Source organism: Canis lupus, chromosome 24, assembly GCF_048164855.1.
Source record: "Canis lupus baileyi chromosome 24, mCanLup2.hap1, whole genome shotgun sequence".
Lineage (NCBI taxonomy): Eukaryota > Metazoa > Chordata > Mammalia > Carnivora > Canidae > Canis > Canis lupus.
In genome coordinates, this window is record NC_132861.1 from 52,484,377 (window position 1) to 52,509,882 (window position 25,506).

The 25,506-nt window shown below is 56.8% G+C and overlaps 1 protein-coding gene across 19 annotated transcripts in view; it reads right to left on the reverse strand.

Moving 5' to 3' along the window:
* The window catches only part of KIF1A (kinesin family member 1A), an 89,524-nt gene that overhangs the window by 59,041 nt on the left and 4,977 nt on the right, over positions 1–25,506 (reverse strand). For all 19 annotated transcript variants that reach the window (XM_072797000.1, XM_072796999.1, XM_072796998.1 and 16 more), the window contains exons 2-5: positions 8,404–8,570; positions 1,270–1,346; positions 610–789; positions 136–201 (exon numbers count right to left, since the gene is read on the reverse strand). In XM_072797000.1, coding sequence (XP_072653101.1) covers positions 136–201; positions 610–789; positions 1,270–1,346; positions 8,404–8,509 — 429 coding nt within the window. In that variant the 5' untranslated portion in view covers positions 8,510–8,570. The remainder of the gene's footprint in view (positions 1–135; positions 202–609; positions 790–1,269; positions 1,347–8,403; positions 8,571–25,506) is intronic.

The window sequence follows — 25,506 nt, forward strand, 5'->3', positions numbered from 1 at the left end:
CCAGCCCAGACCATGTGCACGCCCCGGGGCCCCCTCTGCCCACAAGCATCGCTGTCCACGTCTGGGTGGGCCCCCCCACTCCCCCCACCTCCCCCACCTCCCCCACCTCCCCTTGCCTTCCGGGGCCCCACCTACCTCTACAGAGTAGGACATGTTGTCGTTGGTCGTGTCATTGATACGGGAAAACAGGTCCTCGCAGAGCTGCAGGGCCAAGGACACCGCGTTGGACAACGGGGCTGCTCCTGGGGCCCTGCTCCCGGGGTGCTGCGGGCGACCTGAGCTGGGGCTGGACACCCTCCCCGGGCCCCTGTGGCTCCCCAACAGTCCCTCTCAAAGGCACTGAGAAGGCCTGCAGCCAAAGAGCAGCTGTCTGCTGTCAAGTCACGGAGTCCCCCCCCCCCAGGATGACAGCTGGTCCTTCCCTCCCTGCTCTGGGCCGCCCTTGTGTGCGAGGTGGGGGGGGGTGTCAGGCTGGGTGGGGGGTCCCAGCAGCATCCCAGGCACGTGTCTCCACCCGCGGTGAACGGACGGCGGGCATCTCTCCCTGCCCAGGAACCCCCCGCAGGGCTCCTGCCCCCCCGGGGGTCCCGCCCCGGGCGCCGGCCGTGCCTGCGGGATGATGCCCTGCTGGTCCTTCTCCTGCTTGCCCATCATGGTGTAGGACTTGCCGGCCCCGGTCTGCCCGTAGGCGAAGATGCACACGTTGTAGCCCTCGAAGGCGTGCTGCAGCATCTCCTCGCCGATGTCGCGGTACACCTGCTTCTGCGACGCGTAGTTGATGTCCTCGGGCTGGAAGACGACGCGGCTGCAGGAGGCTGGGCGCGCCCGGGCCGGGCACGCGCACGCTCCCCGCAGGGGGTCCCAGCCCCGCCGGCTCGGGGGCACGGGGCAAGTCAGCACGGGGACCGCACGTGCCGGGGCGCAGAGGCGGCAGCGTGAGACCCCGCGCTCCAGCCACGGCGTCGGAGGTGGGGGGCAGCCCCGGAGCGCGGGCCAGCGGGCGGGGCTGGAGGCGCCGGGAGCCCCGGGTGACCTCCGAGCACAGGGTTACTTTGGGCCCCAGGCGTTTCCCCGACGACGCCCGTCCCCGCTCAGGGTGACCCGGGAGGACACGGGGAACAGCCTCGCACCCGCCCCCTCCCCTGCCCAAGCAGCAGCCCTGCTTAGAGAGACACACGCAGCTCAGAGAGGTAAGGGACAGGTGGGGGGCCACCCAGCGAGCACCCACCGCCCCGGCCCCCCGCCCCCGAGCCCCGGCCCTGCACTCACCGAGGTGTGTGACCAGTAGGAGTAGTCGAAGCTGAAGCTCTTGGGTGTCTCTTTGGGCTGTTTGGGGTTAACGATGGCTGCGGAGGGGACACGCGTGGCAGTGAGCACTCTGCTGGGGGGAGAGGCGGCAGCAGGCGGTACACGCCCCCGGGGTACCCGAGAAGGGAGGCAGGGGGCCCAGGCCAGCCACCCCCCGGCAGACGGGACCAGGGCTCCCACGCCTCTGTCCGGCGACCCTGCCGCCCACAGCCACCCCGAGGGCACCCACAGCGCTTCCTCCCTGCAGACACGGGGTCCGCCGGAGACCCGCAGCCCGTCCACCGCGCCGCCGGGCCTTCCCCCGTCTGTTCTGCACACGCTCTCCCAGGGCACCCAGGAGGCTGGGGTGTCCCTGCCCGGTCATGCCCCCACCTTCCCGGGTGGACCCCGTGTGCGGCGGGCGGCGCCGGCTGTCCCCCAGGGGCGTCCACCACGCGGCATCCAGCTCGCTCTTCCCGCCCGCGGGCACCTTGCCTCCAGGTTTGCTGTCGTGGGCCCCGTGGCACTGCCCTGTGCACACCCCCCTCCGCCCCCCGCCAGCAGCCCTGCACCGGCCTGAGGCACCGCTCGCACAACTTGGCTTTGGGACCCAGCCCCCCGGTGTGGGGAGTCCCGGGAGACGGCCCGGCAGCCTGGGGAGGCCCAGGGGATGAACACCCGAGTGCTGTGCTCGGGGCCCGGAGCGGCTCGCGGGTCGGGGCGGCGGCGTCCGGAACCCCCAGCGCGGATCATGCCGGCGCAAGGGAAACGACAATCCCAGCGCCTCCCGAGCGGCGCCCTTGCGGCACCAGGCCAGGCCCCCCTGCCCCACCCTAGCTAGGCCTGGGCCCCCGCCCCTCCCGGCCGCCCCTCTTGGTCTAGCCTGGCACCTGCCCGGTCCCAGGCGCTGGCCTTGCCTCCCGGCGTCCCGATGCCAGGGTGCGTGCCAGGGGCCTCGGGCTGTGCGCCCCCCGAGGCAGGGCTCCGGCACCCGAGCGGGCAGGGACGGCGGCCAGAGGGGCTCCGTGCTCGAGACCCGCTCCCCCCATCCCCAGGCCCCCTCGGGGTCCCCCGGGGTCTCGACAACTGCTCTGCCATTACAGCTCTGGACACAGTCCGACCGGAACCGGGGTCCACGGGGCCTGGCTCCCGGCCGACCCCAGAGCGTCTCCCGGGCAGACTGGTTCACGCCACCCCCCCCCCCCCGCAGTCGACCCGTGGGTGGGGGGACGGAGCCAGGTCTGCAAGAGCAAGGGCTTCCTTGCCAGGGTCTGGAGCTTCTCCTGTATGAGACGGAGGCGAGGAGGGGTCCTCGTGGGGCTTGCCGGGTGGGCAACGGGAACACTCCCCCCCGCCCCCACCAGGCCGCGGTGGGGGCAGCTGGGGCCCCTGCAAACTTCCCAGGGTGCGCAAGGCCTGGGCGCCTGCCCAGGACAAAGACCCCAGCTTGAATAGGGCAGGGGGTCCGGGGGGCAGGGGGTGCAGTGGGCCCCGGGGGACGGGGCTGAACGGAGCGATTTTCTCTGTCCGCAGGCCAGCGGCTACGTGCTGAGGAATGCCCCGAGCCCGTTGTTAAGCGGTTGGTAGCTTGAAACCGGCCCCGGGGAGAGCATTTATGCCGCGCGTGTGCGTGTGGGTGCACACTTGTGCGAGCGGCGTGTGCACAGGTGAGCTGCTCCCCAGCAGGCCGCAGCCCCTTGCAGGACCTGGAGGGGCCCGCCCGCAGCGGGGCCACAGCCTCCCGGTCACTCGGACACCCGGGCGTGGCCTTCCTCCACGGGGGAGCGCGCACCTCCTCACCTCCTCCCGACCGACCGGGGACGTGGCTCCCCCTCCCCGCGCCCCTTCTGGAATCCGCAGGGCCCTGCCCTCGTCCCCGCTGGTCCAGCTGCCCCTGGTGCTGGCATGTGAGACACCCGCCTCCCCGCTGGAGCGTCACCCCTGACAGCAGCAAGAGCCTCCCGCTCCCCTGGGGCCCCAGAGTGCAGCCCCATAAAGGCTCACACTCAGCAAATGCTTGCTGACGACTGAAGGGGCCCCACGTCCACCACCCTCTTTCCACGCGGCCACATGATGACACACGTCACAGAGCCTCAGTGTCCCGGCTGTGCCTCGGGAACCCTCCTCATCCCCGTGGGACTACGGGGACGGCAACGGAGGCCATGCGGCGACTCCTCAAGCACAACACCCACATTGGGACTCTAATGGGTGGTGGGCTTCTGGGGGAGAAGGTGGCCCCAGGCCCCGCCGCTGTCCCTGGATGGGGTCGGCAGGGGAGCTGGCCGGTGACAAGGGGCACCCGCTCCCTGGGTGGCCTCCAGGGCTCCTCTGCTGATACCATGAGCAGGACCGCAGCAGCACCACCACCTCTGCAGGCACAGCCGAGCTCCCTTCTGTGGCCTTCTGTTCCCAGGCTCACTCTATTAGGAGCCTGGAACATTCTAGAACAGCAATGGCAGATGGGGGCTTACGTAAGTCAGGCGTTTGCAACACCGGGGTCTGTGCACAGGGCTGCTGGGTGACAAGGGCCTTTAGGAGAAAGACCACTATGAGCGGAAGAGAAGGGTCTGGAATGTTCCAGGGAACCATCCGAATAGTGGTCTGCTGCCTGAAAGCACCCTGGGCCCAGCTGGCCAGGTCCAGGAGGGGGGCTGGGGGCAGGCCCTGGGCGCATGGGCCCCGCGGCCTTGGTCCAGCCCCCCGGCTCTGGAGGCACCGTCCTGGACAAGCAGGGTCCTCCCCAGATCCACATCCTCCTGGAACCTCAGCACGTGACCTTTGGAAATACTCTCTTGGCGGACGTAATTAGTGAGGACGAGCTCGTGCAGGCTGGGGGGCCGTAAATGCAGCGTCCCCCCGAGGCGGACAGACAGACACTCACAGGGGAAGGCCCAGGTGAGGACAGAGCCAAGCGCAGGCCCGTGGCAGCCACCGCAGGCAGGCCAGGCCAGGAGGGGCCCCCCCCATGGACACCTCGACGGCACGCTGCTGGCCTCTGCGACAATGACCTGCGGTGATCTGCGGCCGTCGGCGCGGGGGGCCCCGGGGTGAGGCCTGGCCCGCCATGGGCGCGAGGGGCGGAGACCCAGGCCCGGCCTCGCCTCTGGGGCCCGCTGGGCGGGGCGGGGGCGGGAAGGCCCCATCCTGAGGCTTCCTCTCTGCGGGGCCAGAGGGACCCAGAAAGGAGACAGGAAACCCTTCCAGAAGTTCCAGGTCTGCTCTCTCGTCAAGCGGGGGCGGGGGCTACATGTGGGACCTCTGCCCCCCTGAGTAACCCACTAGCCCCCCACGGACAGACGGACGGAAGCAGACGCGGTGCACAATTTGGCTGCCTCGCGAAATTGCGAGATCCAGAATGTTCGAGTGCAGGGTTCTGTTCAGGCGAAGAATACGGGATGGCAGGTCACGGTCACCTGTAAACGCTTCTAATGTGTGTGTCACGACGGAGCTTCGAGGGGCGCATCGGGGACCCGGCATATCTCCCGCGTGCACCTACTTTTGCGACTGGAGCAGGGCCAGGCCCCCCCACCCCGCCTCGGGCCTGGCGCTGGGCGCCGATGAGCAGGTGCGCGGCCCGGGCAGCCACGCGGTTCAGCGACCGCAGCCTCCCGGCCGTACCCCGGGCAAGCGGCTCCCCCCCCCCCCCCCGAGCCCTCGGGCCGGCCCCTGACGCCTGGCACAGCCCGCCCGGGCAGCACCGTCCCCGCCTGCTCCCCGGCCCCACGGACACTGACAACGTGGTTGCCTCCGCGCGTGTCCACCTCGGGGCCCCCGCCTGCCCCGCGCCCCAGGGTCGTCAGGAAGGACGCCCTCCCGCCCGCTGGCCTCGTCCCTCAGACAAGCCTTTCCTACTCTCCTCTGGGTTCCCTCAGCCTTCACCCACGCTTCTGACCTGGCTTCTGGCACTTTCTACCAGTACCATCACCGCTTTGTTTCCTCCACGATGAACGCAGCTTCCCAAGTGAGTGTCCCGAGTCTCCATCCTCTGACCCTTCTCTCCCTCCCTGTGTCCCCGAGCGCGTCTCTCAGCCAGAGGCGGGCCAGAGCTTTCAGCCCCTGCAGCCGTCACCTCCTCCAGCTGTCTGCTTCCTGACGCCCTCCCACCCTGCCCGAGACCACTCCCCAGTGCTGTCCTATATACTCTGGAGGCTCCTAGAGGTTTGGTCGCCTGTGACCCCCTCCCGCCAGGACCGTCAGCGGCCGTTTAAGGTGATGGCTGCACTGCCAGGGCCTGGACCCGAAGGAACAGGGGACCCCCAGTCATTCCTGATGTCCTGGGTCACCCAACAGTGACAGAGCAGACCCTGTCAGCTCCTTGGGCAGGTGTCCTCTGACCACCCAAGGTCACAGCTCCCAGCAGAGGGTATGATTCCCACCCGGGGGTCACTACTCACCAGGGGTCACGGCTCCCACCAGGGGTCACGGCTCCCACAAGGAGTCACAATTCCCACCGAAGGTCATAGTTATCACCAAAGGTAATAGTTCCTATCAAAGGTCATGGTTCCTACCAGGGGTCAGAGTTCTCACCAGAGGTCACAGAGGTCCCCCCAGGGGTCATGGTTCCCACCAGAGGTCATGCTCCCACCAGGGGTCAAAATTCTCACCAAAGATCATAGATTCTCACAAGAGGTCATGGTTCCCATCAAAGGTCACAGTATCCATGAGGGGTCACAATTCTCACCAGAGGTCACAGCTCCCACCAGGGGTCACGGTTCCCACCAGGGGTCTTAGTTCCCACCAGGGATCACAGTTCCAACCCTGGGTCACGGTTTGCACACAGGAGTCACAGTTCCCACCAGGGGTCACGATTCCCACCAGGGGTCACGGCTCCCACCAGGGGTCACGGCTCCCACCAGGGGTCACAGTTCCTACCAGGTGTCACGGCTCCCACCAGGGGTCACAGTTGCCACCAGAGGTCACAGTTTCCCCCCTGGGTCATGGTTTGCATCCAGGGGTCACAGTTGCCACCAGATGTCACAGTTGCCACCAGGGGTCACAGTTCAAACCCTGGGTCATGGTTTGCATCCAGGGGTCACAGTTGCCACCAGGGGTCACAGTTCAAACCCTGGGTCATGGTTTGCATCCAGGGGTCACAGTTGCCACCAGGGGTCACAGTTCAAACCCTGGGTCATGGTTTGCATCCACGGGTCACCGTTCTCACCCGAGACGCCATGGTTCCCACCAGGGGTCACGGTCCTGTGCAGCCCATGGCTTCCCACCCTCGGCCGTGAGTCACACCCCCTGAGCACCTTCTGTGGTCACAAGGAAACCAGGCCCCGGGACCCTCGGCCCCCGTTGGGGGAGATGCTGGCCGCAGCCGGGCCCTGGGGAGGACGACTCAGAGGTGCATTCTCTATGTGCGAGGGTCCCAGCGAGGGGAGCCCCCCTGCCTGTGGCGGCCACCCATGCATCAGCGCCCTCCACAGCTTCCAGGTCCTTCCCCCGAAGTATCCCGGGACCACGTCCTCCATAAACACTTGGCGCCCCAATCCTCACGTCATGGTCAGCTTCCAGGGACCAAGTGGGGACAACAGTGCTCCTACGAGCCATGATGAGACCTCAGATGTGCATGGGGACACCAAGCCAGCAGCCCCTGAGCACGCTCTGAGCGGGGCCTCCACCACCTGCCCGCATGGGGTGAAGGGCCACAGAGCCCCATGGGCTTCTGAAGAGACCACCTCCCAGCTCCCACCCAGTCCCACAGAGCCCGCGGGTGCCCAGAACATTCCAGGGGCGCCTGAATCCTCAGCCCCTCCACAGGCTTTGGGAGGCAGCTGCCCGCCCCCCAAGCGCCCTCCTCGGCCAGCCCCTCCTCCGAACCTGGATCGCACGCAGGGTGGGGTTACACGGGGCGCAGAGCACCGGGAGTGGGCGAGGCGGGCCCCATCCTGCAGCCTGTGGGTGAAGCGCACAAGAGCCCCTGGCGCCGGGCACAGCTGAGCCTGCGGGTGACAGTGCGGCCACCGCCCAAGGGACCCCAGGGGCAAACCGCCTGGCTGAGCCCCGAGTTTGTTCTAAGTCGCCACGTGAGGGTGCAGGCTGTCAATCAGCTGGAGATGTAACCCAAACACTGGCTCGGTTTCCTCGGGGCCCGAAACAAGCCCCGCCAGCCTCTGGGGGGGGCGGGCGGGGCGGGAGGGTCTCCGGGGGCTGGCACCGCTCTGCTTCTTGGTCCGGGTGCTGCTCAGACGGTGAGGACGCTGAGCCACACGCTGTGCTCTAACCGCCCGTCTACACGCAGGTGCAACTCATACAAGAGTTCAAACCAAAGGAGCCAAGGTCTGGCTCAGAGCGAGGGCTCTCCCCGCCCCGGCCGCGCGTGTGCTCCAGAAGCCCCGGGCGGCTGCCCTCTCCCGCTGACCGAGGCCTCCGACCACTCAGGGATTTGGGGATGACTTAGGATCGCAAGACAGAAAGACAAGGATAAAACCATGGAGGAGCGTAGGGCAGCTGAAACCAGGTGAGAGACCTCACGCACCGGGTCGGAAAGCGTGCCCCCCAAATGCCCCATCCTGAGCCTCGGAAGGTGACTGATCCGGAAGCGGGGTCTCTCAAGATGTGAGTAGCTGCACACGGTACAGGGAGGTCACGCTGGGCCGGGGGTCCTGAGGGCAGCGACCACTATTCCCTTCTCTTATGTGTTTCGAGTCTATTTAAGCACTAAGTTGTTAACAGCCAGCCTCGTAGGTGTCGGCGATCATCACTACGGACGCCACCAGAGCTCACTAGCCAGGGGCCCTCCTTAGCGTCCAACACCCACCCAGCCCCTCGCCCGCCCACCTGCCAGGTGGCCAGGGTCCTCCCGGCAAGGCCACATGACGGGGCGGGCCGCAGGCCAAGGTGGCTGGACCAGCAGAAGCCGCAAGAGGCGGGAAAGAGCCTCCTCTAGAACCTCCGGGGCGGCACGACCCTGCCGGGGCCTTCACACACCGGCCTTCAGACCTTCGTCGCCCCCGCACGGGTGGTCATTTGCTGCTGCCGGCCCAGAGAACCCACAAGCCATGCGGGCGATGGGGAGCTGGGGGCCAGGCCGGCCGCTGGGTGTGGCTGGGGGACCCAGGACGCTCGGCCCCGAGCGACGGGCAGCCCACGCCGCCCCGACGAACCGATACTCACTGGTGGTGCTCCCGGACATCTGGATGATGCACTTGGAGTCTCGGCTCATCTCTCGGGAATTGAAGGGGCGGACGCGCACCGCCACCTTCACCGAGGCCCCGGCCATCGCTCCGGCCTTGGTGGGTCACCCTCAGCGGCGTCGGGAGCCCGAGTGGGCGCGGAGACACCTTGAGGGAAAGGGAGACGGGAATTAGAAACAACACCCAGGAAGGCGGAACAGGTACGTCGGGGCGGCGACTGGGCCTCCCCCTCCCCAAATCCCAGCACATGCCGCCTGCGAGCCGGGCGTCCACGAGGACCAGGGGCCGGCAGGGCAGCTGCAGAGGCAGGAACAGCAGCCCGCGAGGAACAGCCCGTCCGCCCGGGGACCCAGAAAGGCTCTGGGCAGCTCGGAAGCGGCATCCAGGCAGGATTAAACCATGTTTGTGGAAAGCCCGCATGAACCCCGCCACGGGTCGAATTACGTCCCCTCGAAATGCTAATAAGCTCCAGGAGCTCAGAATGGGACCTTATTTGGAGACGGGGTCCTTGCAGACGTGACTGGTGACAACGAGGTCACGCCGGAGCCGCGCGCCCCTAACTCAACACGGTGTCACTACAGCAAGAGGACAAGGGGACAGGGCCACACAGGAGAGCGTGCCTGAAGGAGGCAAGGGTGGGCCGCGGCCGCCGAGCTGGGAGGCCCGGAGTGGAGGCTCCCGCGTGGCCTCTGAAGGAGCCCGCCCTGTGCTCCCGACCCCGGCCCTCGGCCTCCAGAGGGTACGTACGTCTGTTCTGGAAGCCACTGGTCTGCGGGACCGTGTTACGGCACCCCGCCACACCCGTGAGGACCCCTGGACCCCCCCCGCCCCCCGCAGACACCCAGGCCTGACCCCCCTCCGCTGGGCAGGGGGCCAGACGCCCCCCCCTTGGAGGCCTGCCCAGCCGGGGGCCCGCGGCCCAGACAAGGGCAGGTGTGGGGCACCTGCTCGAGAGACGGGGCCTGAGGTGCACCCGAGGTGCCCATGCGGGGGGCCTGGCCTGGGACACCTGCGGGACCTCGCCGTCCAGCAAGAAAGAGGCTAAAACCACCCAGAAACAAACACGGCAGCACGAAACAGCGCGGGGAAGAGAAGGTAATGATTTTTAAATTCCTCATAATGAATATCCTCAGAAAGAAAAGCTACTTTGCCCACGAACGGGCGGACGATGCTATTTTTAAAAGGACCATTTAATGAATAAGAGAGTTCTTGGGAATTAAAAATACGAAAACACCAACTTTAAAAGTAAACCAAAGGGTTGGAATTTAGTAATTTTCCGTGAAAGGAGAGAGAAAAGAATGTGAGGATCTGTGAAAAGGAGCCGCTAAAGAGCGAACTGGAGCAAACCCCCCAGGACCGCCTGTCACGAGTCTCCAGACTCAGAGGCCCCCGCCCAGCCTGGCGGCCCTAGAAAGTCACACCCCAAGCAGACTGTGCGGTGTCAGCACCCACGGAAGAGTCCGGGAGCCTCCGGAGCACGACAGACCCAGCCTGGAGAGTCGGCGGGGCCTGGGCATCCCGCACACACGCCAGGTGACTCGAGAAGCGCCTCCAAACCGCTGAGGGCAGTGGGGCTCGGCCTGGAGCCCAGGGCCCACTGGACCCCCAGGGAGCGAGAGGGGAGTGAGGAGCGGGGAGACCCCGGGAGAGGCTAGAAGATGCTCCGAGGACCAGCGAGGGAGCACACGGTGCGTGCGGGAGGGAGCGAGACGTGGGTCCAGGCCTGGAGGACGGCGCTGGGCCCCAGAGGGCGACCTTGATGGGCAGGTGACATGGGGACGGCAGGAGGGGAGCTGGGCCCGAGGCCGGGGCCTGCCCGAGGGCTCGGAAAGAAAGCAGCAGAGGCACGTGCGAGGCAGCAGGAGGGGAACTTGCTGGCCCTACGGCTGCAAACACAAAGCAGCTCCCCAGGGACAGCAGGGCCCACGCCACGGCGGGGGGGGGGGGGGGGTCCCTGCTGGAGCGACGCCACCGAGCAGGACCGGCCCCTCCCGGAGCCTCCGGCCCGGCGCCCCGGCCACATCCGCAGCACGTCCGCTAGCTGGCCAGGACATGTGAGGCACGTGGGAGGACAGAAAGCAGCAGGCGAGGGGATCCAGAATGTCCTCCCGGGCTCTGGGGGCGGCCGGAGCCAGCAAGCGCACGGCGGCCGGGTGGGCAGGAGAGGGAATGGTTCGCTCAGCAGATCCCACCGACGGGGCGGGCAGCCGTGAGCGACGGGACCAGGCTGCGACCCGGCCCAGATGTCCTGCAGCTGGTGCCGGGCAGTCCTGGGGCCACATCGAAGTCACGCCAGGAGGAGCAAACTGCGTCACAGAGAAGCAGGTGCGGGCCGGGGACGCAGGACCCAGCCCAGGCCCTGCCTTCATCTCAGCCATGTGGTGGGACCCTTGGCCTCGGTTTACCCATCTGTGAAATGACAGGGTTGAGGCGGATGACCCCAAAGTGATTCCACCCCCCAGGTCCAGGGACCCGGAGGAAAGCTAGCACAAACTCCCTGCAAAATTACGGTGCAGCTTGATGGGATGAGCACCGGGTGTTATACTGTATGTTGGCAAATTGAATTTAAATTTAAAAAATGTAAAAATAGGGATCCCTGGGTGGCGCAGCGGTTTAGCGCCTGCCTTTGGCCCAAGCGCAATCCTGGAGACCTGGGATTAAGTCCCACGTTGGGCTCCCGGTGCATGGAGCCTGCTTCTCCCTCTGCCTATGTCTCTGCCTCTCTCTCTCTCTCTGTGTGACTATCATAAATAAATAAAAATTAAAAAAAAATGTAAAAATAAATAAAATATTTTTGACTGAAAAAAAAAATTACGGTGCGGCTCCGGCGACTTGGAAAGGTCCTTCCCACAGGCCACTGAGGGGGCTGGCGGCCTGATGCTGCAGCTGGCTACCCAGGGGGGCGGGGGCCTGAGAACGCGGGGAGGGCAAGCTCAGGACAGGGAGCTGCGGTTGCAGGAATGGCCCGGAGCCCCAGAAAACAGAACTCAGCCTGATGTGAAGACAAAGTCGGGGCTTCCACCAACTGCCGCGTAAAATGAACTCAGATGCCCACTTGGCTGTGAACCCCCATCGCCAGAGGCATCCAAGGACAGCAAAGGCTTGGGGGACAGGTCTTGAGACTCTCCCACTTGTACTGCCACCCTCAGGAGAATCTGCCCAAAGACCCCTTTCCAGCACTGTCCCAACCGCCCACCCAGGGGAGCTCCTGGGGACCCCGGGATCAAGAGCACAAGGGGCCTGAGGAGGGGCCTGGGAGCCGTCTCTCTTTGCAGAGGGAGGGCCCCCCCCACCCCGCAGCAGGATCAATGCAGGTCTTGGGCTATAAACTCCCAGCCCTGCCCAGGGTCTGGTGTTTGACTCCTCAACATTCCCCAGGGAAGGCTGGACACGGAGCAGAACCCTCCTTGCGGGCCAAAGTCTGCAGGGGGAGAGGAAGCACCAGAGCAGCGACGACCAGGAGTCAACAAGTGCAGGGCATGAGCCAAAGCCCAGGCGGGCGGGGAGCAGAACTGGGCCTGGCATCACGCCCAGCGACACCCCCGAGCCCTCAGCCACCGCACGCACCCATATCCACACACCGCAGGTGTTTTTTCAACAGTTTCCCCTTCTCTCTTTTTTTTTTTTTTTTAATTTTTATTTATTTATGATAGTCACAGAGAGAGAGAGAGAGGCAGAGACACAGGCAGAGGGAGAAGCAGGCTCCATGCGCCAGGAGCCCGACGTGGGATTCGATCCCGGGTCTCCAGGATCGCGCCCTGGGCCAAAGGCAGGCGCCAAACCGCTGCGCCACCCAGGGATCCCAGTTTCCCCTTCTCACACCCAAAAATGACCACCCAGGAGGGGACTGGAGGCATGTGCCTCACTGAGAATCTGTGTTTCCTTATGCTGGAAAATTTCCACACTCTGGAAATGGAGAAAACTATTAAGATGTCCCAGCTGGGGTGGGAAGAGCAAGAGCAAGGTTGTGAAGTCCTGGTGAGGATGTCAACTGGAATGTGATTTCGAGCATTTAGCAGCATGCCTTGTGCCTTAAAAAAAAAAAAAAGAGGCTCTATCTGTTGAGTAAGCGATGCTCAGTACTGAAATAGAAAATAATTAGGAATAAAGAAAATATTTATGAAAGCAGATGTTCGATTCAATATTGCACAATTTTTAGTTCTCCCCAAATTTAGCCATGTTAATTCAGTGCGATTCCAATAAGCAAAATATTCCAACAGGCTCTTCAGTGGAATTTTGCAAAAGTTCCAAAGAGAGCTGTGAAAAATAAAAGCAAAGAACGTACCCTACCAGCTATCAGACTTGCTCTAATGACTTCCAAAGTCCACTAATGACACACGAATAGAGAGATCAGCAGAAAAGTCAAAGCGTGACCACGGATAGACATGTGCACACACACACACACACACACCCAATGGATGGCAGGCAGCATTTCAGGTAACTCGGTGAGATTGGTATTGGAACCACGGATTCTCTCGTGTTAAAAAATAGAGCGAGGATTTCACCTTTGAAAGTCTTACACATGGAGATGATGCTGTGGCTCCGGGGTAGAGACCAGGCGTTGGCACGAAGCCTGGAAGGCAAAGGACAGGCCAGTAGAATGGCTGGCATCAAGCAAGGTCCCTCCCACCAGGCCCAGCTAGAGAAGCTGGGTAAAATCTTACAATCAAAGAGCTACTGAAGCCACGCGGAGCAGCAGGCCAAGATTCCAGAGATGGGGGGCTGCCCGGACAGGAGACAACATTCCAACACTCCACAGCACTTTCTCCCCAAAGGCATTTGCATTCTGGGCATGGGGCAAAGAGGCTGGGAATCTGGAATCTTCCCAGGCAGGGAGCTGTTGCTGAGGGATGGAGAAACCCACTGAGCTCTTGGTCAGGAAAAGCAAACTTGACAGGCCAAAAGCCCAGGAGAAGGAAGTAGGGAGCTTCCCTCGGCCAGTTCTCCCCTTCAGATATGTGCTAAACCCAGAAGGCTGAGGGGCAGGAGCTTACAGACCCAAGCAGAAAGCCTCTGCAAATCAGAGGAGCCTTCTGCATTCTCGCTCGGGTGCTGGGGAGACAAGGGTCAGCATTCAGGATCCACTGGGAGGAAGGGCTCCAGTAATCGTACCAGGGCCTACGGGCTTGAAAGCCCTGGGAGGGAAAAAAACAAAAACAAAAACAAAAACAAAAACGCCCCGGGAGGCACAGAGTCTAAAACCAGGGCAGAACCACTGGGAGGATAAATCCTATCAAAACCGCAATGCTTCCCTGACTCAGCTTAGTTTCTGCCTGAATTAGGGATGACCTCCACTCTATCTGCTTGGAAAGAAAACGGCGGACCATCCAGAGCCTCTACTGTGTTTCTTTTCTTTCTTTCTTTTTTTCTTTTTTTTTTTTTTTTTAAGATTTATTTACTTGAGAGAAAGAGAGCACAAGCAGGGGGAGCAGGAGAATAGAGAGGGAGAAGCAGACCTCCTATTAAGCAGGGAGCCCGATGCGGGGCTCAATCCGATGACACTGGGGATCATGACCTGAGCCGAAGGCAGGCACATCACTGACTGAGCCACTCAAATGTGTCTCAATAGGTAAGATATGACATTAAATCAAAGTCACAGAGCATATAAAAAGAAAGGACTATAGGTTTCACAACAAGTTGGGGGGGGTAGATAAAAAACCATGAAAAGAAATATATTTACATGTGATCCAGATCTAGGAGTTATCAAACAAGGACTTTCAAATAACCATGACATATATTCAAGATAAAGAGAAAAGAAATGGAAAATAAAGAGAGAAAATAAATGGAAAAATGGAGGATTCTGCAAGAAGATTTAAAACTGTAAAAAAAAAAAAAAAGATTTTCTGACGGTAATACTAGAATGGAAAACACAATAACGGACATTAAGAATGAAAGAGATTAGACACAGCTGAAAGCAGGGTTCATGAGCTGGAGAAATTACAGAACAGAGAAAAAATGAATAGAAAATACAGGATGTAGAGTCAGAGTAACCTAGGACACACTGAAATGGTCTCACATGCGTATAACTGGAATCTAAAAGGAGAAGAAACAGAACAGAAGAGAAGATAATGACTTTTAATTGTCTAAAATTGCTGAAGCACCTCAACCCATAGATCCAAGAAGCTCTGCAAACACCAAAGTAGGATAAACATGAAGAAAACTACATGAAGGCACCTTATAGTAAGACTGCCGCACACCGAAGATGAAGGGTCCTAAAAGCAGCCAGAAAAAAAGGGACGCATAATAACCTTTAAAGGAACAAAAATGAGACTGACAGCTGACCCCTGGGCAGCAACGATGGAAGCCGCAAGACAAGGTCAGGTCTCAGCGTTACCAGGGGAAAGGAGCACTTTATATCAGACTTTCGAGGATACATGTTTCAACTGCTAAGGTCATTAAAAGAGCAGAAAAAGAATGTGTAATAAGTTAGTAGCAAGAGAAACAGGAGAAAAACATGACTCTTTTATTCATTTAATAGAAGGAAACAAAGGAGGAAGAACAGAACTACAAGAAAAGCTACATCAAATGGAAGACGAAGACTTAAAACTGCAGATAAAAGCCCAATCAGTATGCATGAAACACTCCTGGTAAAACATTATAACTGTGGAAACAGATTTTTAAAGAATTCTATTCTGTTGCCAAGAGGTATCTTTTTTTAAAGATGTTATGTATTTATTTTAGAGAGAGAGTGCGAGCAGAGGAGAGGGGCAGAGGGAGAGAGAATCTGAAGCACGCTCCCCGCGGGCCACGGAGCTGCACCTGGAGCTTGATCTCATGACCCTGAGATCATGACCTGAGCTGAAATCCAGAGTCGGATGCTCAACCGACTGAGCCACCTGGGTGCCCTCAAGAAACACCTTTAAATAAAAAGACAGAAAGGTTGAAAATAGAGGATAAAAATTTTTGGCTTGCTTCTTCTACCAGCTCCTGAGAAGGAAAAATACATGCCACACGCATTCTCTTCAAGTGCACATCAAGGGGCGCCTGGGTGGCTCAGGCCGTTAAGCGTCTGACTCCTGATCTCAGCTCGAGTCTTGATCTCCAGGTCTTGAGTTCAAGCTCCATGTTGGGATCCATGCGGGAAGTGGAGCCAAACAAGCAAACAAATAAGTAAATAAAGTGCGCCTAAAACATGTACTAAAACTAGCCATAGGCTAGTCCTAAATCAAACTCTAACAGATTTCGATTTAAAATTGAGATCATAAGGTGTATGTTCTCCGGCCACAGTACAATCGGGCTATACATCAAAACCAAAAAAACAAAACAAAAAAAAAGCTACAAAATCCCCCAATTGCTTGGACATTAAGCAACTATGATTCTAAATAACCCATGGGACAAAGAAAAAAAAACCTCATTGGATATTAGGAAAGATTCTGACCTGAACGATGATGGAGACAGAACACATTAGAACTGCGGGATGCAGCTCAAGTTGGACTCGCAAGCCTGGGCCTGGCAGCCTGCACGCAGCTCCCAGGTAGATGCTGGCCCCCGCGTCCCTGGGGGGGCTCAGGGGGGACCCTCAGGGCGAGGCCCGGGGAGCACTCAGGGAGGCGCTGGACGAGCGCACCTGGGCGGGTCAGGCAGGGCGACAGGTGGGTCCCCATGAGCACTGGGCGCGGAGGCCTTCGCAGCTGACGGCCAAGCCGGGGTGCTAGGTGCTGCGCCTGCGGACCCGGCCCGGCCTGGAGAATCCCGCCCCCTCCGGGGACCCAGTCCCAAGCCCGGGGACACCGCAGGTCGCCTCCTAGCCGCCTCGGCCTCGGCCCCTCAGCTCCCGGGCTCCGCTGCTGAGGGGTCAGCTCTTCACTTGCCCGAACGGGTCGCGGTGCCTTCTCTGTTCCTCTTCCCTTCCAGGAGCCTTTGGGTCTTTCTCGCCTTTACCTTTACTGTTATTTTAGTGGCATTTCGGGAGGGAGAGAAGAGAGATGGATGAACCTCACAAACGACGTGGGAAAAGATGACCCGAGGACAGAGGGGCATACTCTTCATAATGCTACTTATGCAACTTGTAAAACAGGCCAAAAAATAGCAGGAGAAGCCCATTATTTAGCAAGATAGAGCTGAATAGCATCAACAAGCACCACCACTAAGAGAGCTGCAAGAGATTGAGGATGGAGAGGAAAGCCTGCTGATTTCCTAAATAAGTTCTGCAGATCGATCTGACTCTTCTAAACTGTGTTCATATTTAAAGATTTTTTAAAAATTACCAAACGGTGGGGGGCCTGGGTGGCTCAGTTGGTGAAGCATCTGCCTTCGGCTCAGGTCACGATCCTGGGGTCCTGAGATCAAGCCCCATGTTGGGCTCCCTGCTCAGCGGGGAGCCTGCTTATCCCTCTCCCTCTGCCCCCTGCTCAAACTCTCTCTCAAACAAATAAAGAATCTTGAAAAAAAATTGCCAAATGGTTCAGGTAAATAAGTAAACAAGTAAAAAGACCTCATTTTGGTTGACAAACACCAGCACAAGAATACAAAAATGGCTAGCTCATTAAAATTAGTATTTCTCTTGGGCAGCCTGAGTGGCTCAGCAGTTTAGTGTGCCTTCAGCCCAGGGCCTGATCCTGGAGACCCGGGATCGAGTCCCATGTCGGGCTCCCTGTATGGAGCCTGCTTTTCCCTCTGCCTGTGTCTCTGCCTCTCTCTCTCTCTCTTTCTCTCTCTCTCTCTCTCTGTCTCTGTCTCTAATAAATAAATAAAATTTTTTTAAAAATTAGCATTTCTCAAGCCAACAGGTGAACGAGAAACCTCCACTGCTGACAACATGGCGGACAAGACTCCCTCCCATTAGGAATGACCTAGAAACTTAGGATATATAACAAACATAAGAGAATGTCTGAGGAAGGGGAGAAAAGGCAGCAGGAAGAGCTGAATCAAAGAGGCAAGCCCACCAGGGAGAAAGCTGCAGGCACACGCTGACACTAGAAATGGGAGGACCTGGATTTCAGCCGCTGAATAGAGATGGGAGGCATGGCCCCAAACACACACAAAGCTGGAGCTGGAACCAAATCACCATGAAGAGTTGGATCCTCTAAAGCTACAACCCCAGTGACGTGGAAGGCTGGGGAAAGGCCGTCTGTCATTAAAGGAACACAGGGAAGTTACTCTGAATGACTCTCAGCTCCATGTGCTGAAAAAGCCAGTATTTCTGAGAATTTGAGGCCACAGACCTGTCTTCATGCAAGCGTGCGTTTCAAATTTGCAAGACCTACGTGATCAGTGAAACCCAAGTTTGAGAAGTCCGCTCGGAGTAGGTCTCGGCTGTTCGCAACTATAGCACATCACAAACGCAAATACAAATCCTAGAAAAAGCTTCCTCTTCTCAGGTCCCCACAGATGAAGACCAGTCAAATGTGAGCTCACAATTAAATATTAACCAAACACCAGAGAAGCAATTCACTATGAGCAAGAGTTAAGAAAAAGGAAAAGAGAACCAGAATTAGACCCTCATCCTGGACTATCAAGGTTTTCAGATACTGAAACTGTCAGATACAGATCACAAGATATGTCTGCCTAAAATGTTGAGAGAAATAAACAGGAAAGGGATCATGCAGAGCTTATAGAAATAAAAATATAACCTTTCAAACTTCAAAACTTAGCAGACATGATAATCAGCAAACTAAATGAAGCTGAGCAGAGAATTAATGAACTGGAAAACATATCAGAAAAAATTACTCAGAATGGTCCCAGAGAGACAACATGATGAAAACATAAAGCCAAGATTAAAAGTCACACAACACGAAAGAATTCACTAATTCGTCATAGCAAGAATTTTAACGCATTGCTCCCTAATTGACAGACCAAGCAGACATAATTAACAAGGATGTAGACAGTCTGAACATGATAATCATGAACTAATGAACACATGTGCTCTCTTTTTCTTGCAAATTAGAGAAACACATTCTTTTCCAACGCACATGGAACATTTACAACATTTTACCATGTAGGAGGTCACAAAGCAACTCCTTTGACTAAATGTCAAAGACTGTACCAAATGCATCTTGTAATCTGAAGACAATCAAAAATCGAGAGAAGACCATTTAAAAACCTATGTTTAGAAAATCTAAAAATATCTGAACAAACCATAGCTGAGAACTTCCCTAAACTGGGGAAAGAAACAGATATTATAGCCAAGAAAAAAATTTAAAAATAAACTTCTAAGTAATTAATACACAAAAAAAGAAATCGTGATGGAGGTATAAATAACCTAGTAGGGAATGATAATGAAAATACTACTAGCAAAATTTACAGCACTCTCACAGTCAGCAACAATGGGAGTTACAAGGACCATCCCGTAAACAACTGTAAACCAGACAAAATGTATGAAAATACCTGTTTTTAGACATTGTACAGTAGGCAGTGCAGGACTGTGATCACTGAGAGAAGGGAACATACAAGGGGAACCCAACGGTCACTCCAAATCTGCCCAGAGGCCATTTCTAGACCTCAGGTTTGGGGAGGTAGGACCCCAACAGCTCAGCAGCTTTGATGAGTTGGGGAGATAGAGGCCAGGGTTAGGATAGTTTGAGACAGACGGAAATTGTGAGTCAGAGTTCTGGAAAGAGCCATCAGGTAGCAGAGGTCAAGATAGGGATTCCCTTGAGTCTTTGTAGAGGACTAGTACATCCCCATCTAGTCCAGGCAAAGAAAACACAGGGATTCCCAAAGCTCACATAAAATAAGAAGGTTATCTGCACATTAATCAGTCATAATAGTCCCCTTGACCCCTCTGCTCCAGACATCCAGTAGATACCCCAAAGAAATTATAGTTGGGTAATGGGCTTAACTATCCCTGTGACATCTACTCTAGAGTAACTCTAGGAAAGCTTAAAATCAGGTCTCCAAGGCTCGAGTTATCTCAAGTAATTTACTACCTGACAAAACAAAGCCCAACATGCTTTCTAGGATGGAAGTATAATTCAGACACTCCACAATGTAGAAATGTCTAGAACACAACAGCAACAATAAAACTGGGGCATCTGAGTGGCTCAGTTGGTTGAGCATCTGCCTTCGGCTCAGGTCATGATCTCAGGGTCCTGGGATCGAGCCCCGCATCGGGCTCTGTGTTCAGCAGGGAGCCTGCTTCTCCCTCTCCCTTTTCCTTGCCTCTCCTTGCATTCTCTCTCTCTCTCCCTCTCCCAAATAAATAAATAACCTTTTTTTAAAAAATTACTACGCATGCGAAGAAGCAGGAAAAGATGACCTATAACCAGGAGAAAAATTAGTCAGTGAGAACCTGAATTTTCTTACAATTAAATAAGTTGATTCAATAGTATAAAATCTACTTACCAAAAACAATCAGCAGACTCAGACACTTTTTACAAGTGAGCCCTAACATACATTAAAAAAAAACCTCGATAATTCCAATCGTATAAAAACTCTTTTTAAGAGAACAAGAAAAAGAGGGAGACAGGAGAAAAGGTTATGACCGTGGCATCAAATTAGACAAAAAAAATTGAGAAATGAGGATCAGAGACTGATCTCACTGATGAATATAGATATAAAAGTTCAAAACATTAGCAGGAAGGCCCAGGAGCAAATAAAAAGGATAATGCACTAGGCTTATTCCAAGAATACTGATATGATAGTATATATATATTGTTTAATATAAGGACATATATTAATAGAATTCACCACATACCAGATTAAAGAGAAAAAGCCACCGAGGTCCTCGAGAGGTGCTAAAAAAGCATTTAATAATTTTCAAAATGTGTTTATGATAAAACTCCTAGTAATATGAGAAATATAAGAAATCTTCTTTAATCTCATAATAGCTGCCTACTAAAAACCTACCCAAATATCACACTTTTGACCGTAAAATATTAGGAACATTTCCTTTAAATTCAGAAACAGGTTTAGGTTGCCTGTCACCACTTCACATTGGAGTGGTGGTGCTAGCCAGAGTGATAAGGCAGGAAAAAGAAACAACTATGACAAAATATGGATTGGAAATGAAGAAACCCAAAATGTCATCATTTGCAGACTATTTGCTTATCTACACAGAAATCAAGAGCATCCACAGACAAATTATTTGAATTAGTGGGAAGGTACCACAAAGTTGGAATGCACTAGAGATAAATAGTTAAAATATATATTTTTTACAGTATATTTTTAAAAAAAATAATAATCCAAAGAGGTGCCTGGGTGGCTCAGATGGTTAAGCATCTGCCTTCAGCCCCGACTAGGCTCACTGCTCAGCGAGGAGTCTGCTTCTCTCTCTCCCCCTGCCTCTCCTCCACCACTCATGTGCACTCCCTCTCTCTCCCCCAAATGAATAAAATTCTTTAAATAAATAAATAAAAATAAAAAATAATCCAAAGTATGTAGTAATCTTTACAGTAATAAATGTCACAAAAGATGAAGATGCATATAACTTTTATTAGGAAATTTTTAGCCTTCACAAAAATATTATAGAAAACCTAAATAAATGAACTGTAACCTATTCATGGAAAAATTTCAACATCTTAAAAATGTTTATTTTCACTCATATGAGTCAAAAATTCAATGTAATTTGAAGTGAAATCTCAACCAGATTTTTTGTGAAAGTGGACAAATGGCTGCTAAAAATTTTTTTGGAAGAGATGCTATGAATACCAGTGACCCACTTAAAGAAGCACAGGAGGGTAGAAGACAACATGTCCTCCTGGAATCAAGATAATTATCATATGATCTCACTCATTTGTGGAATTTAAGAAACAAAACAGAGGATCATAGGGAGAGAGAGGAAAAAATAAAACACGACGAAATCAGAGAGGGAGACAAACCCTAAGAGACCCTTAATCATAGGAAATGAACTGAGGATCACTGGAGGGGAGGTGGGGGGGTACAGGGTCACCGGGTGGGGGGGGACAGGGTCACTGGAGGGGAAGTGGGGGGGACAGGGTCACTGGGTGGGTGGGGGGACTGGGTCACTGGGCATTAGGAGCACACGTGATGGGATGAGCACTGGGTGTGATATAAGACCAATGGATCACTGACCTCTGCCTCTGAAACCAATAATGCATTGTCATATGTTAATTCTTTGCATTTAAATAAAAATTTTTTAAAAGACTTAATGTAAAAAAAATTAAAAAATAAAAGACAATGTAAAGTTCTGTAATTAAGATGGGGTGCCCGGGACAAGGTAAGTCACCACCAGTGTAACAGGAGGGACCCAGAAACAGACTTGCACAAACACAGCCCTTCTGAGAGAAGACAAGGGGGGCTTTGCAGGTCAGTGGGAAGGAGAAGGAACACTGAAGTTGTGCTGCTGAGAAAACTGGTTAGGGACTGAATGTCTGGTCCCCACATTCCTAACCCAACCCCCCAAAGGGCTGGGATTAGGAAGGGGGGGCAGTGGGACATGGTTAGGCTTAGATGATCTCATGAATCGCATTCGTGCCCTTACAAAGATCCCAAGAGACCTTGCTTCCTCTCTACGATGAGGAGTGGGCCACCTGCAACCTAGAAGTGGGCTCTCACCAGAACCTGGCCCTGCCGGCACCCCGATCCTGGACTCCCAGCCTCAGAACTGTGAGAAACCAGTGTCTGTTGTTTACAAGCCCCCAGTCCGTGCTATTCTGCTACAGCAGACCAGACAAAGACAACTGGCTAGCCACGTGGAAAAATACAAAATTAGATTCCTTTCTGCACCAAACCAAATGCCGTGCAGACTCAAGACCCAAACGTGAACCTCAGGTTTGGAAGAAAATGAAGAAAAGTGGTACCTCCATGTTCTCCTTCGAGGATTCAGGCCCCAGAAGGCACCAAAAGGGAAGGCCAGACATCAAGGCACCGCTAGTGGGTGAAGAGAAGCTCACCCACCTGGAGAGCTTTGCAGCACATCTGCTGACAAAGGTTCCCGCACAGGACACGTGAAGAACACACATAAACAAAAAGAATGCAAAAAAATGGCAAAAAAAAGTATAAACAGGCAATTTATACGACAAGACAGTCAACCACAATGGTAATCAAGAAAGTGCGGCTCAAAACCATGTCCATTAGGGGCGCCTGGGTGGCTCAATCAGTTAGGAGTCTGACTTTGGCTCAGGTCATCTCAGGGTCATGGGATCAGGCCACAGGTCAGGCTCTGCGCTCAGCAGGGATGCTGCTTGTCTCTCTCCCTCTGCCTCTCCCCTGCTTGTGTGCAAGGGCTCATTCTCTCTCTCTCTGTCTCTCTCTCTAATAAATAGATAAAATCCTTAAAAAAAAAAAAAAAAAAAAAACCATATCCAGGAACACCCGGGTGGCTCAGGGCATGACCCCGGGGGTCCTGGGATCGAGTCCTGCATCGGGCTCCCCGCAGGGAGCTGCTTCTCCCTCTACCTGTGTCTCTGCCTCTCTCTGTGTCTCTCGTGAATAAATAAAATCTTTTAAAAAAAAGAAACATTTTCATCAGGTCACAACATGAAAACATGTGGCAACAGGGAATGTCGTAAGGATAAAGCAGCGGGAACAGCACGGTCCACTTGGGAGCAGCTCACTAGCACGGGCGCCGTGGAAACAATCCGGAGCTGCCCAGAAAAGCTGCAGACTCTGAGACCACCAGGGGTTCAACTAGACCCACCCGGGATCACAGGAGAAACGTCCCCAGACACTGCAGTACCTGCCGCAGAAAAGAGAAAAGGCAGGGAGGTGGGAGGAGATGGAGAGCCGACTGTCCGCTGTCCGGAGAGGGACAACGGTGGCCTAGTCACACGGTGGCTGTCCTGAAGTGGCAGCGAGCAAGGCAGAGCCACAGCCCCTGGGAATCTGACGACAGCAAAGGTCACTTGGACCGTCCAGCAAGAAGCAGGCGGATGCATGCGGGGGCTGCGGCCCACACAGGGCCTCACGCTCACGAGGGAGCTGCCCGGAGCCTCGGGGTCAGGGATGGCATCCTGAGCACGCTGGACGCCGGAGTCCGGGTGGCGGGCGCCTCTGGGTCAGCTCAGGGCTCTGAGGCGCTGGCGGTCCGCGGCCCCGACGTGGGCCCCCACCAAGCCTGCGAGGTGGGGTCACGACACAGCCCCTCCTCCCCCCGTGAGGGTTAGGGGAGCAGTCGCCCTAAGCGCCAACGTCCCGGGTGCATGTTGGAAAACACTTTATCTCTGAAACAAGGCCACTTGGGGAGGCCTTTTATACTCTGGATGCTTTTCCGAGGGTCCTGTCACATGATAGCATTTTTCAAAGATTTGACTTATTTCAAGAAGTCTTGCCACATGGGATCCCTGGGTGGCGCAGCGGTTTAGCGCCTGCCTTTGGTCCAGGGCGCGATCCTGGAGACCCGGGATCGAATCCCACATCAGGCTCCAGGTGCATGGAGCCTGCTTCTCCCTCTGCCTATGTCTCTGCCTCTCTCTCTCTCTCTGTGTGACTATCATAAATTAAAAAAAAAATCAATAAAGTTTCTAAAAAAAAAAAAAAAAAAAAAAAAAGAAGTCTTGCCACGAAGGAGAGCAAGCATCAGAGTGATGATTGACCTGGCAGGGGAGGGAGCCAGGCCTGCCTGTGGCAGGGGGCGCAGGGGTCACTGGCTGGGGCTCGCTGCTCGGCCACGCCGCGTGCTGGAGAGCGGCAGGAGGGCCAGCCCCCCTCCACAGAGCTGGGGGAGAAGTTTGGGGACACGGGAAAGTGAGACGTGGTCCTTCGGGGGCGGAGTCTCAGGCCGCAGGTGCCGCCGAGGCTGCCACCGCCGGGCAGGGCCTGGCGAGGCCCGATGGCCAGCCTCGAGGCCAGGCGAGGAGGAGGACAGAGGCAGGGAGGCCGCCGGGCCCGAGGAGCGCCTGCGGAGCTGCCCGGGAGGCCCTGAGCCGGAGGCCTGTCCTGCCGACCCTCCGTGGGCACCGTCCCCGGGCCGCGTCCCCCACAGGGGCAGAGGGTGAGGGGCCGGGCGCCAGGGCCGTGCGCGGCGAGGACGTGACCGGTGGCAAGGACCACGGAGCCACGGGCCGGGCCCGGCCACTCGGGGAAGACGGGCTGCGGCCCCGCGAGGGCCGGGCAGCGCAGACACGGGTGGGCCCAGCCCTCAGGGACCGCGGGCGCCTGGCGTAGCTCCCATGTCGCGGAGCCCGGAGCGTGGGCGGGGAGCACGAGGACGAGCCCGTGGACAGACGGTGGGGAGGGCGGCCTGCGACGGGCCGAGCCCAGCCCCAGGGCCAGCCCTGCCCCACGGGCGCCGCGGCCCCGGACGGCGGCCTTCCCCGAAGTCTGAGGAAACCCAGCCCGTCTTTCCTAGTGTCAGGCTCACGGGATCAGAGTCCGAGCCGGCCGCGCCGGGGCCCCTCAGAAGGCGGGAGGCCCGTGGGCGGGGGGACGGCGGGGGGATGGCGGGGGGACGGCCAGGTGCTGCCAGGGTCCACAGTGCGCCGGGAGTCACCTCAGTGTGCAGGGCGGGGCCAAGGCGTCCCCAGGGCCTCAGGCCCGAGTGACCTTCCTGGAGGGCAGGGGCAGCGGACGCCAGAGGGGGCCCCCACAACCGCAGGAAGCTCGGGGCGTCCGGACTCGGGGGCTCGCGGAGCCAGCGGGGCGCAGCGGCAGGACGCGAGGCTGGGGAGGTCGCGGGGTCAGTCTGTCCGCAGAACGGCCGCGAGGAGCAGTGGGGCCTGCACCCCGTGCCAGCCCACAGAGCGGTGGCTGCCAACACCCCCAGGCGAGCAGCGGAAGCTTCCTCTCCACAGCCTGGCAGGAGTGAGTGCTTCGGTACGGGCGCTGGCACCCCGCATGCTGCCGAGGGGGACGGGGCCTCGCGCGCCCAGCTCCCAGACCGGAAGCCAGGCCTGCCTGCCGATGGACGCCCGCACCCCCCACCCCGGGCTCCGGTCGGAATCCGGCAGCAGCGCCTCTACTGCCCCGTGGGCCTCCCCAACGTGAACAGGCCCCAAGGCCTTCCGCACACACCAGAGGAGGATAAAGCTGCTTCGACACTCAAGACCAGACTAAACCAGGAGGAAGCAAAAACAAGCGAACAAGCAAAAAACCGTCCACGAGTAGACTCAGAATGTTTCAAGAAGGCAATACATCCCTGAAACAAGAACAGGATGCTGTGAAATGGGAACCGTTAGAGACGAGGAAGAAGGAGCTCTTAGACGTGGAAACACAAGTGCTGAAATACACGATCCCAAAAGGAACT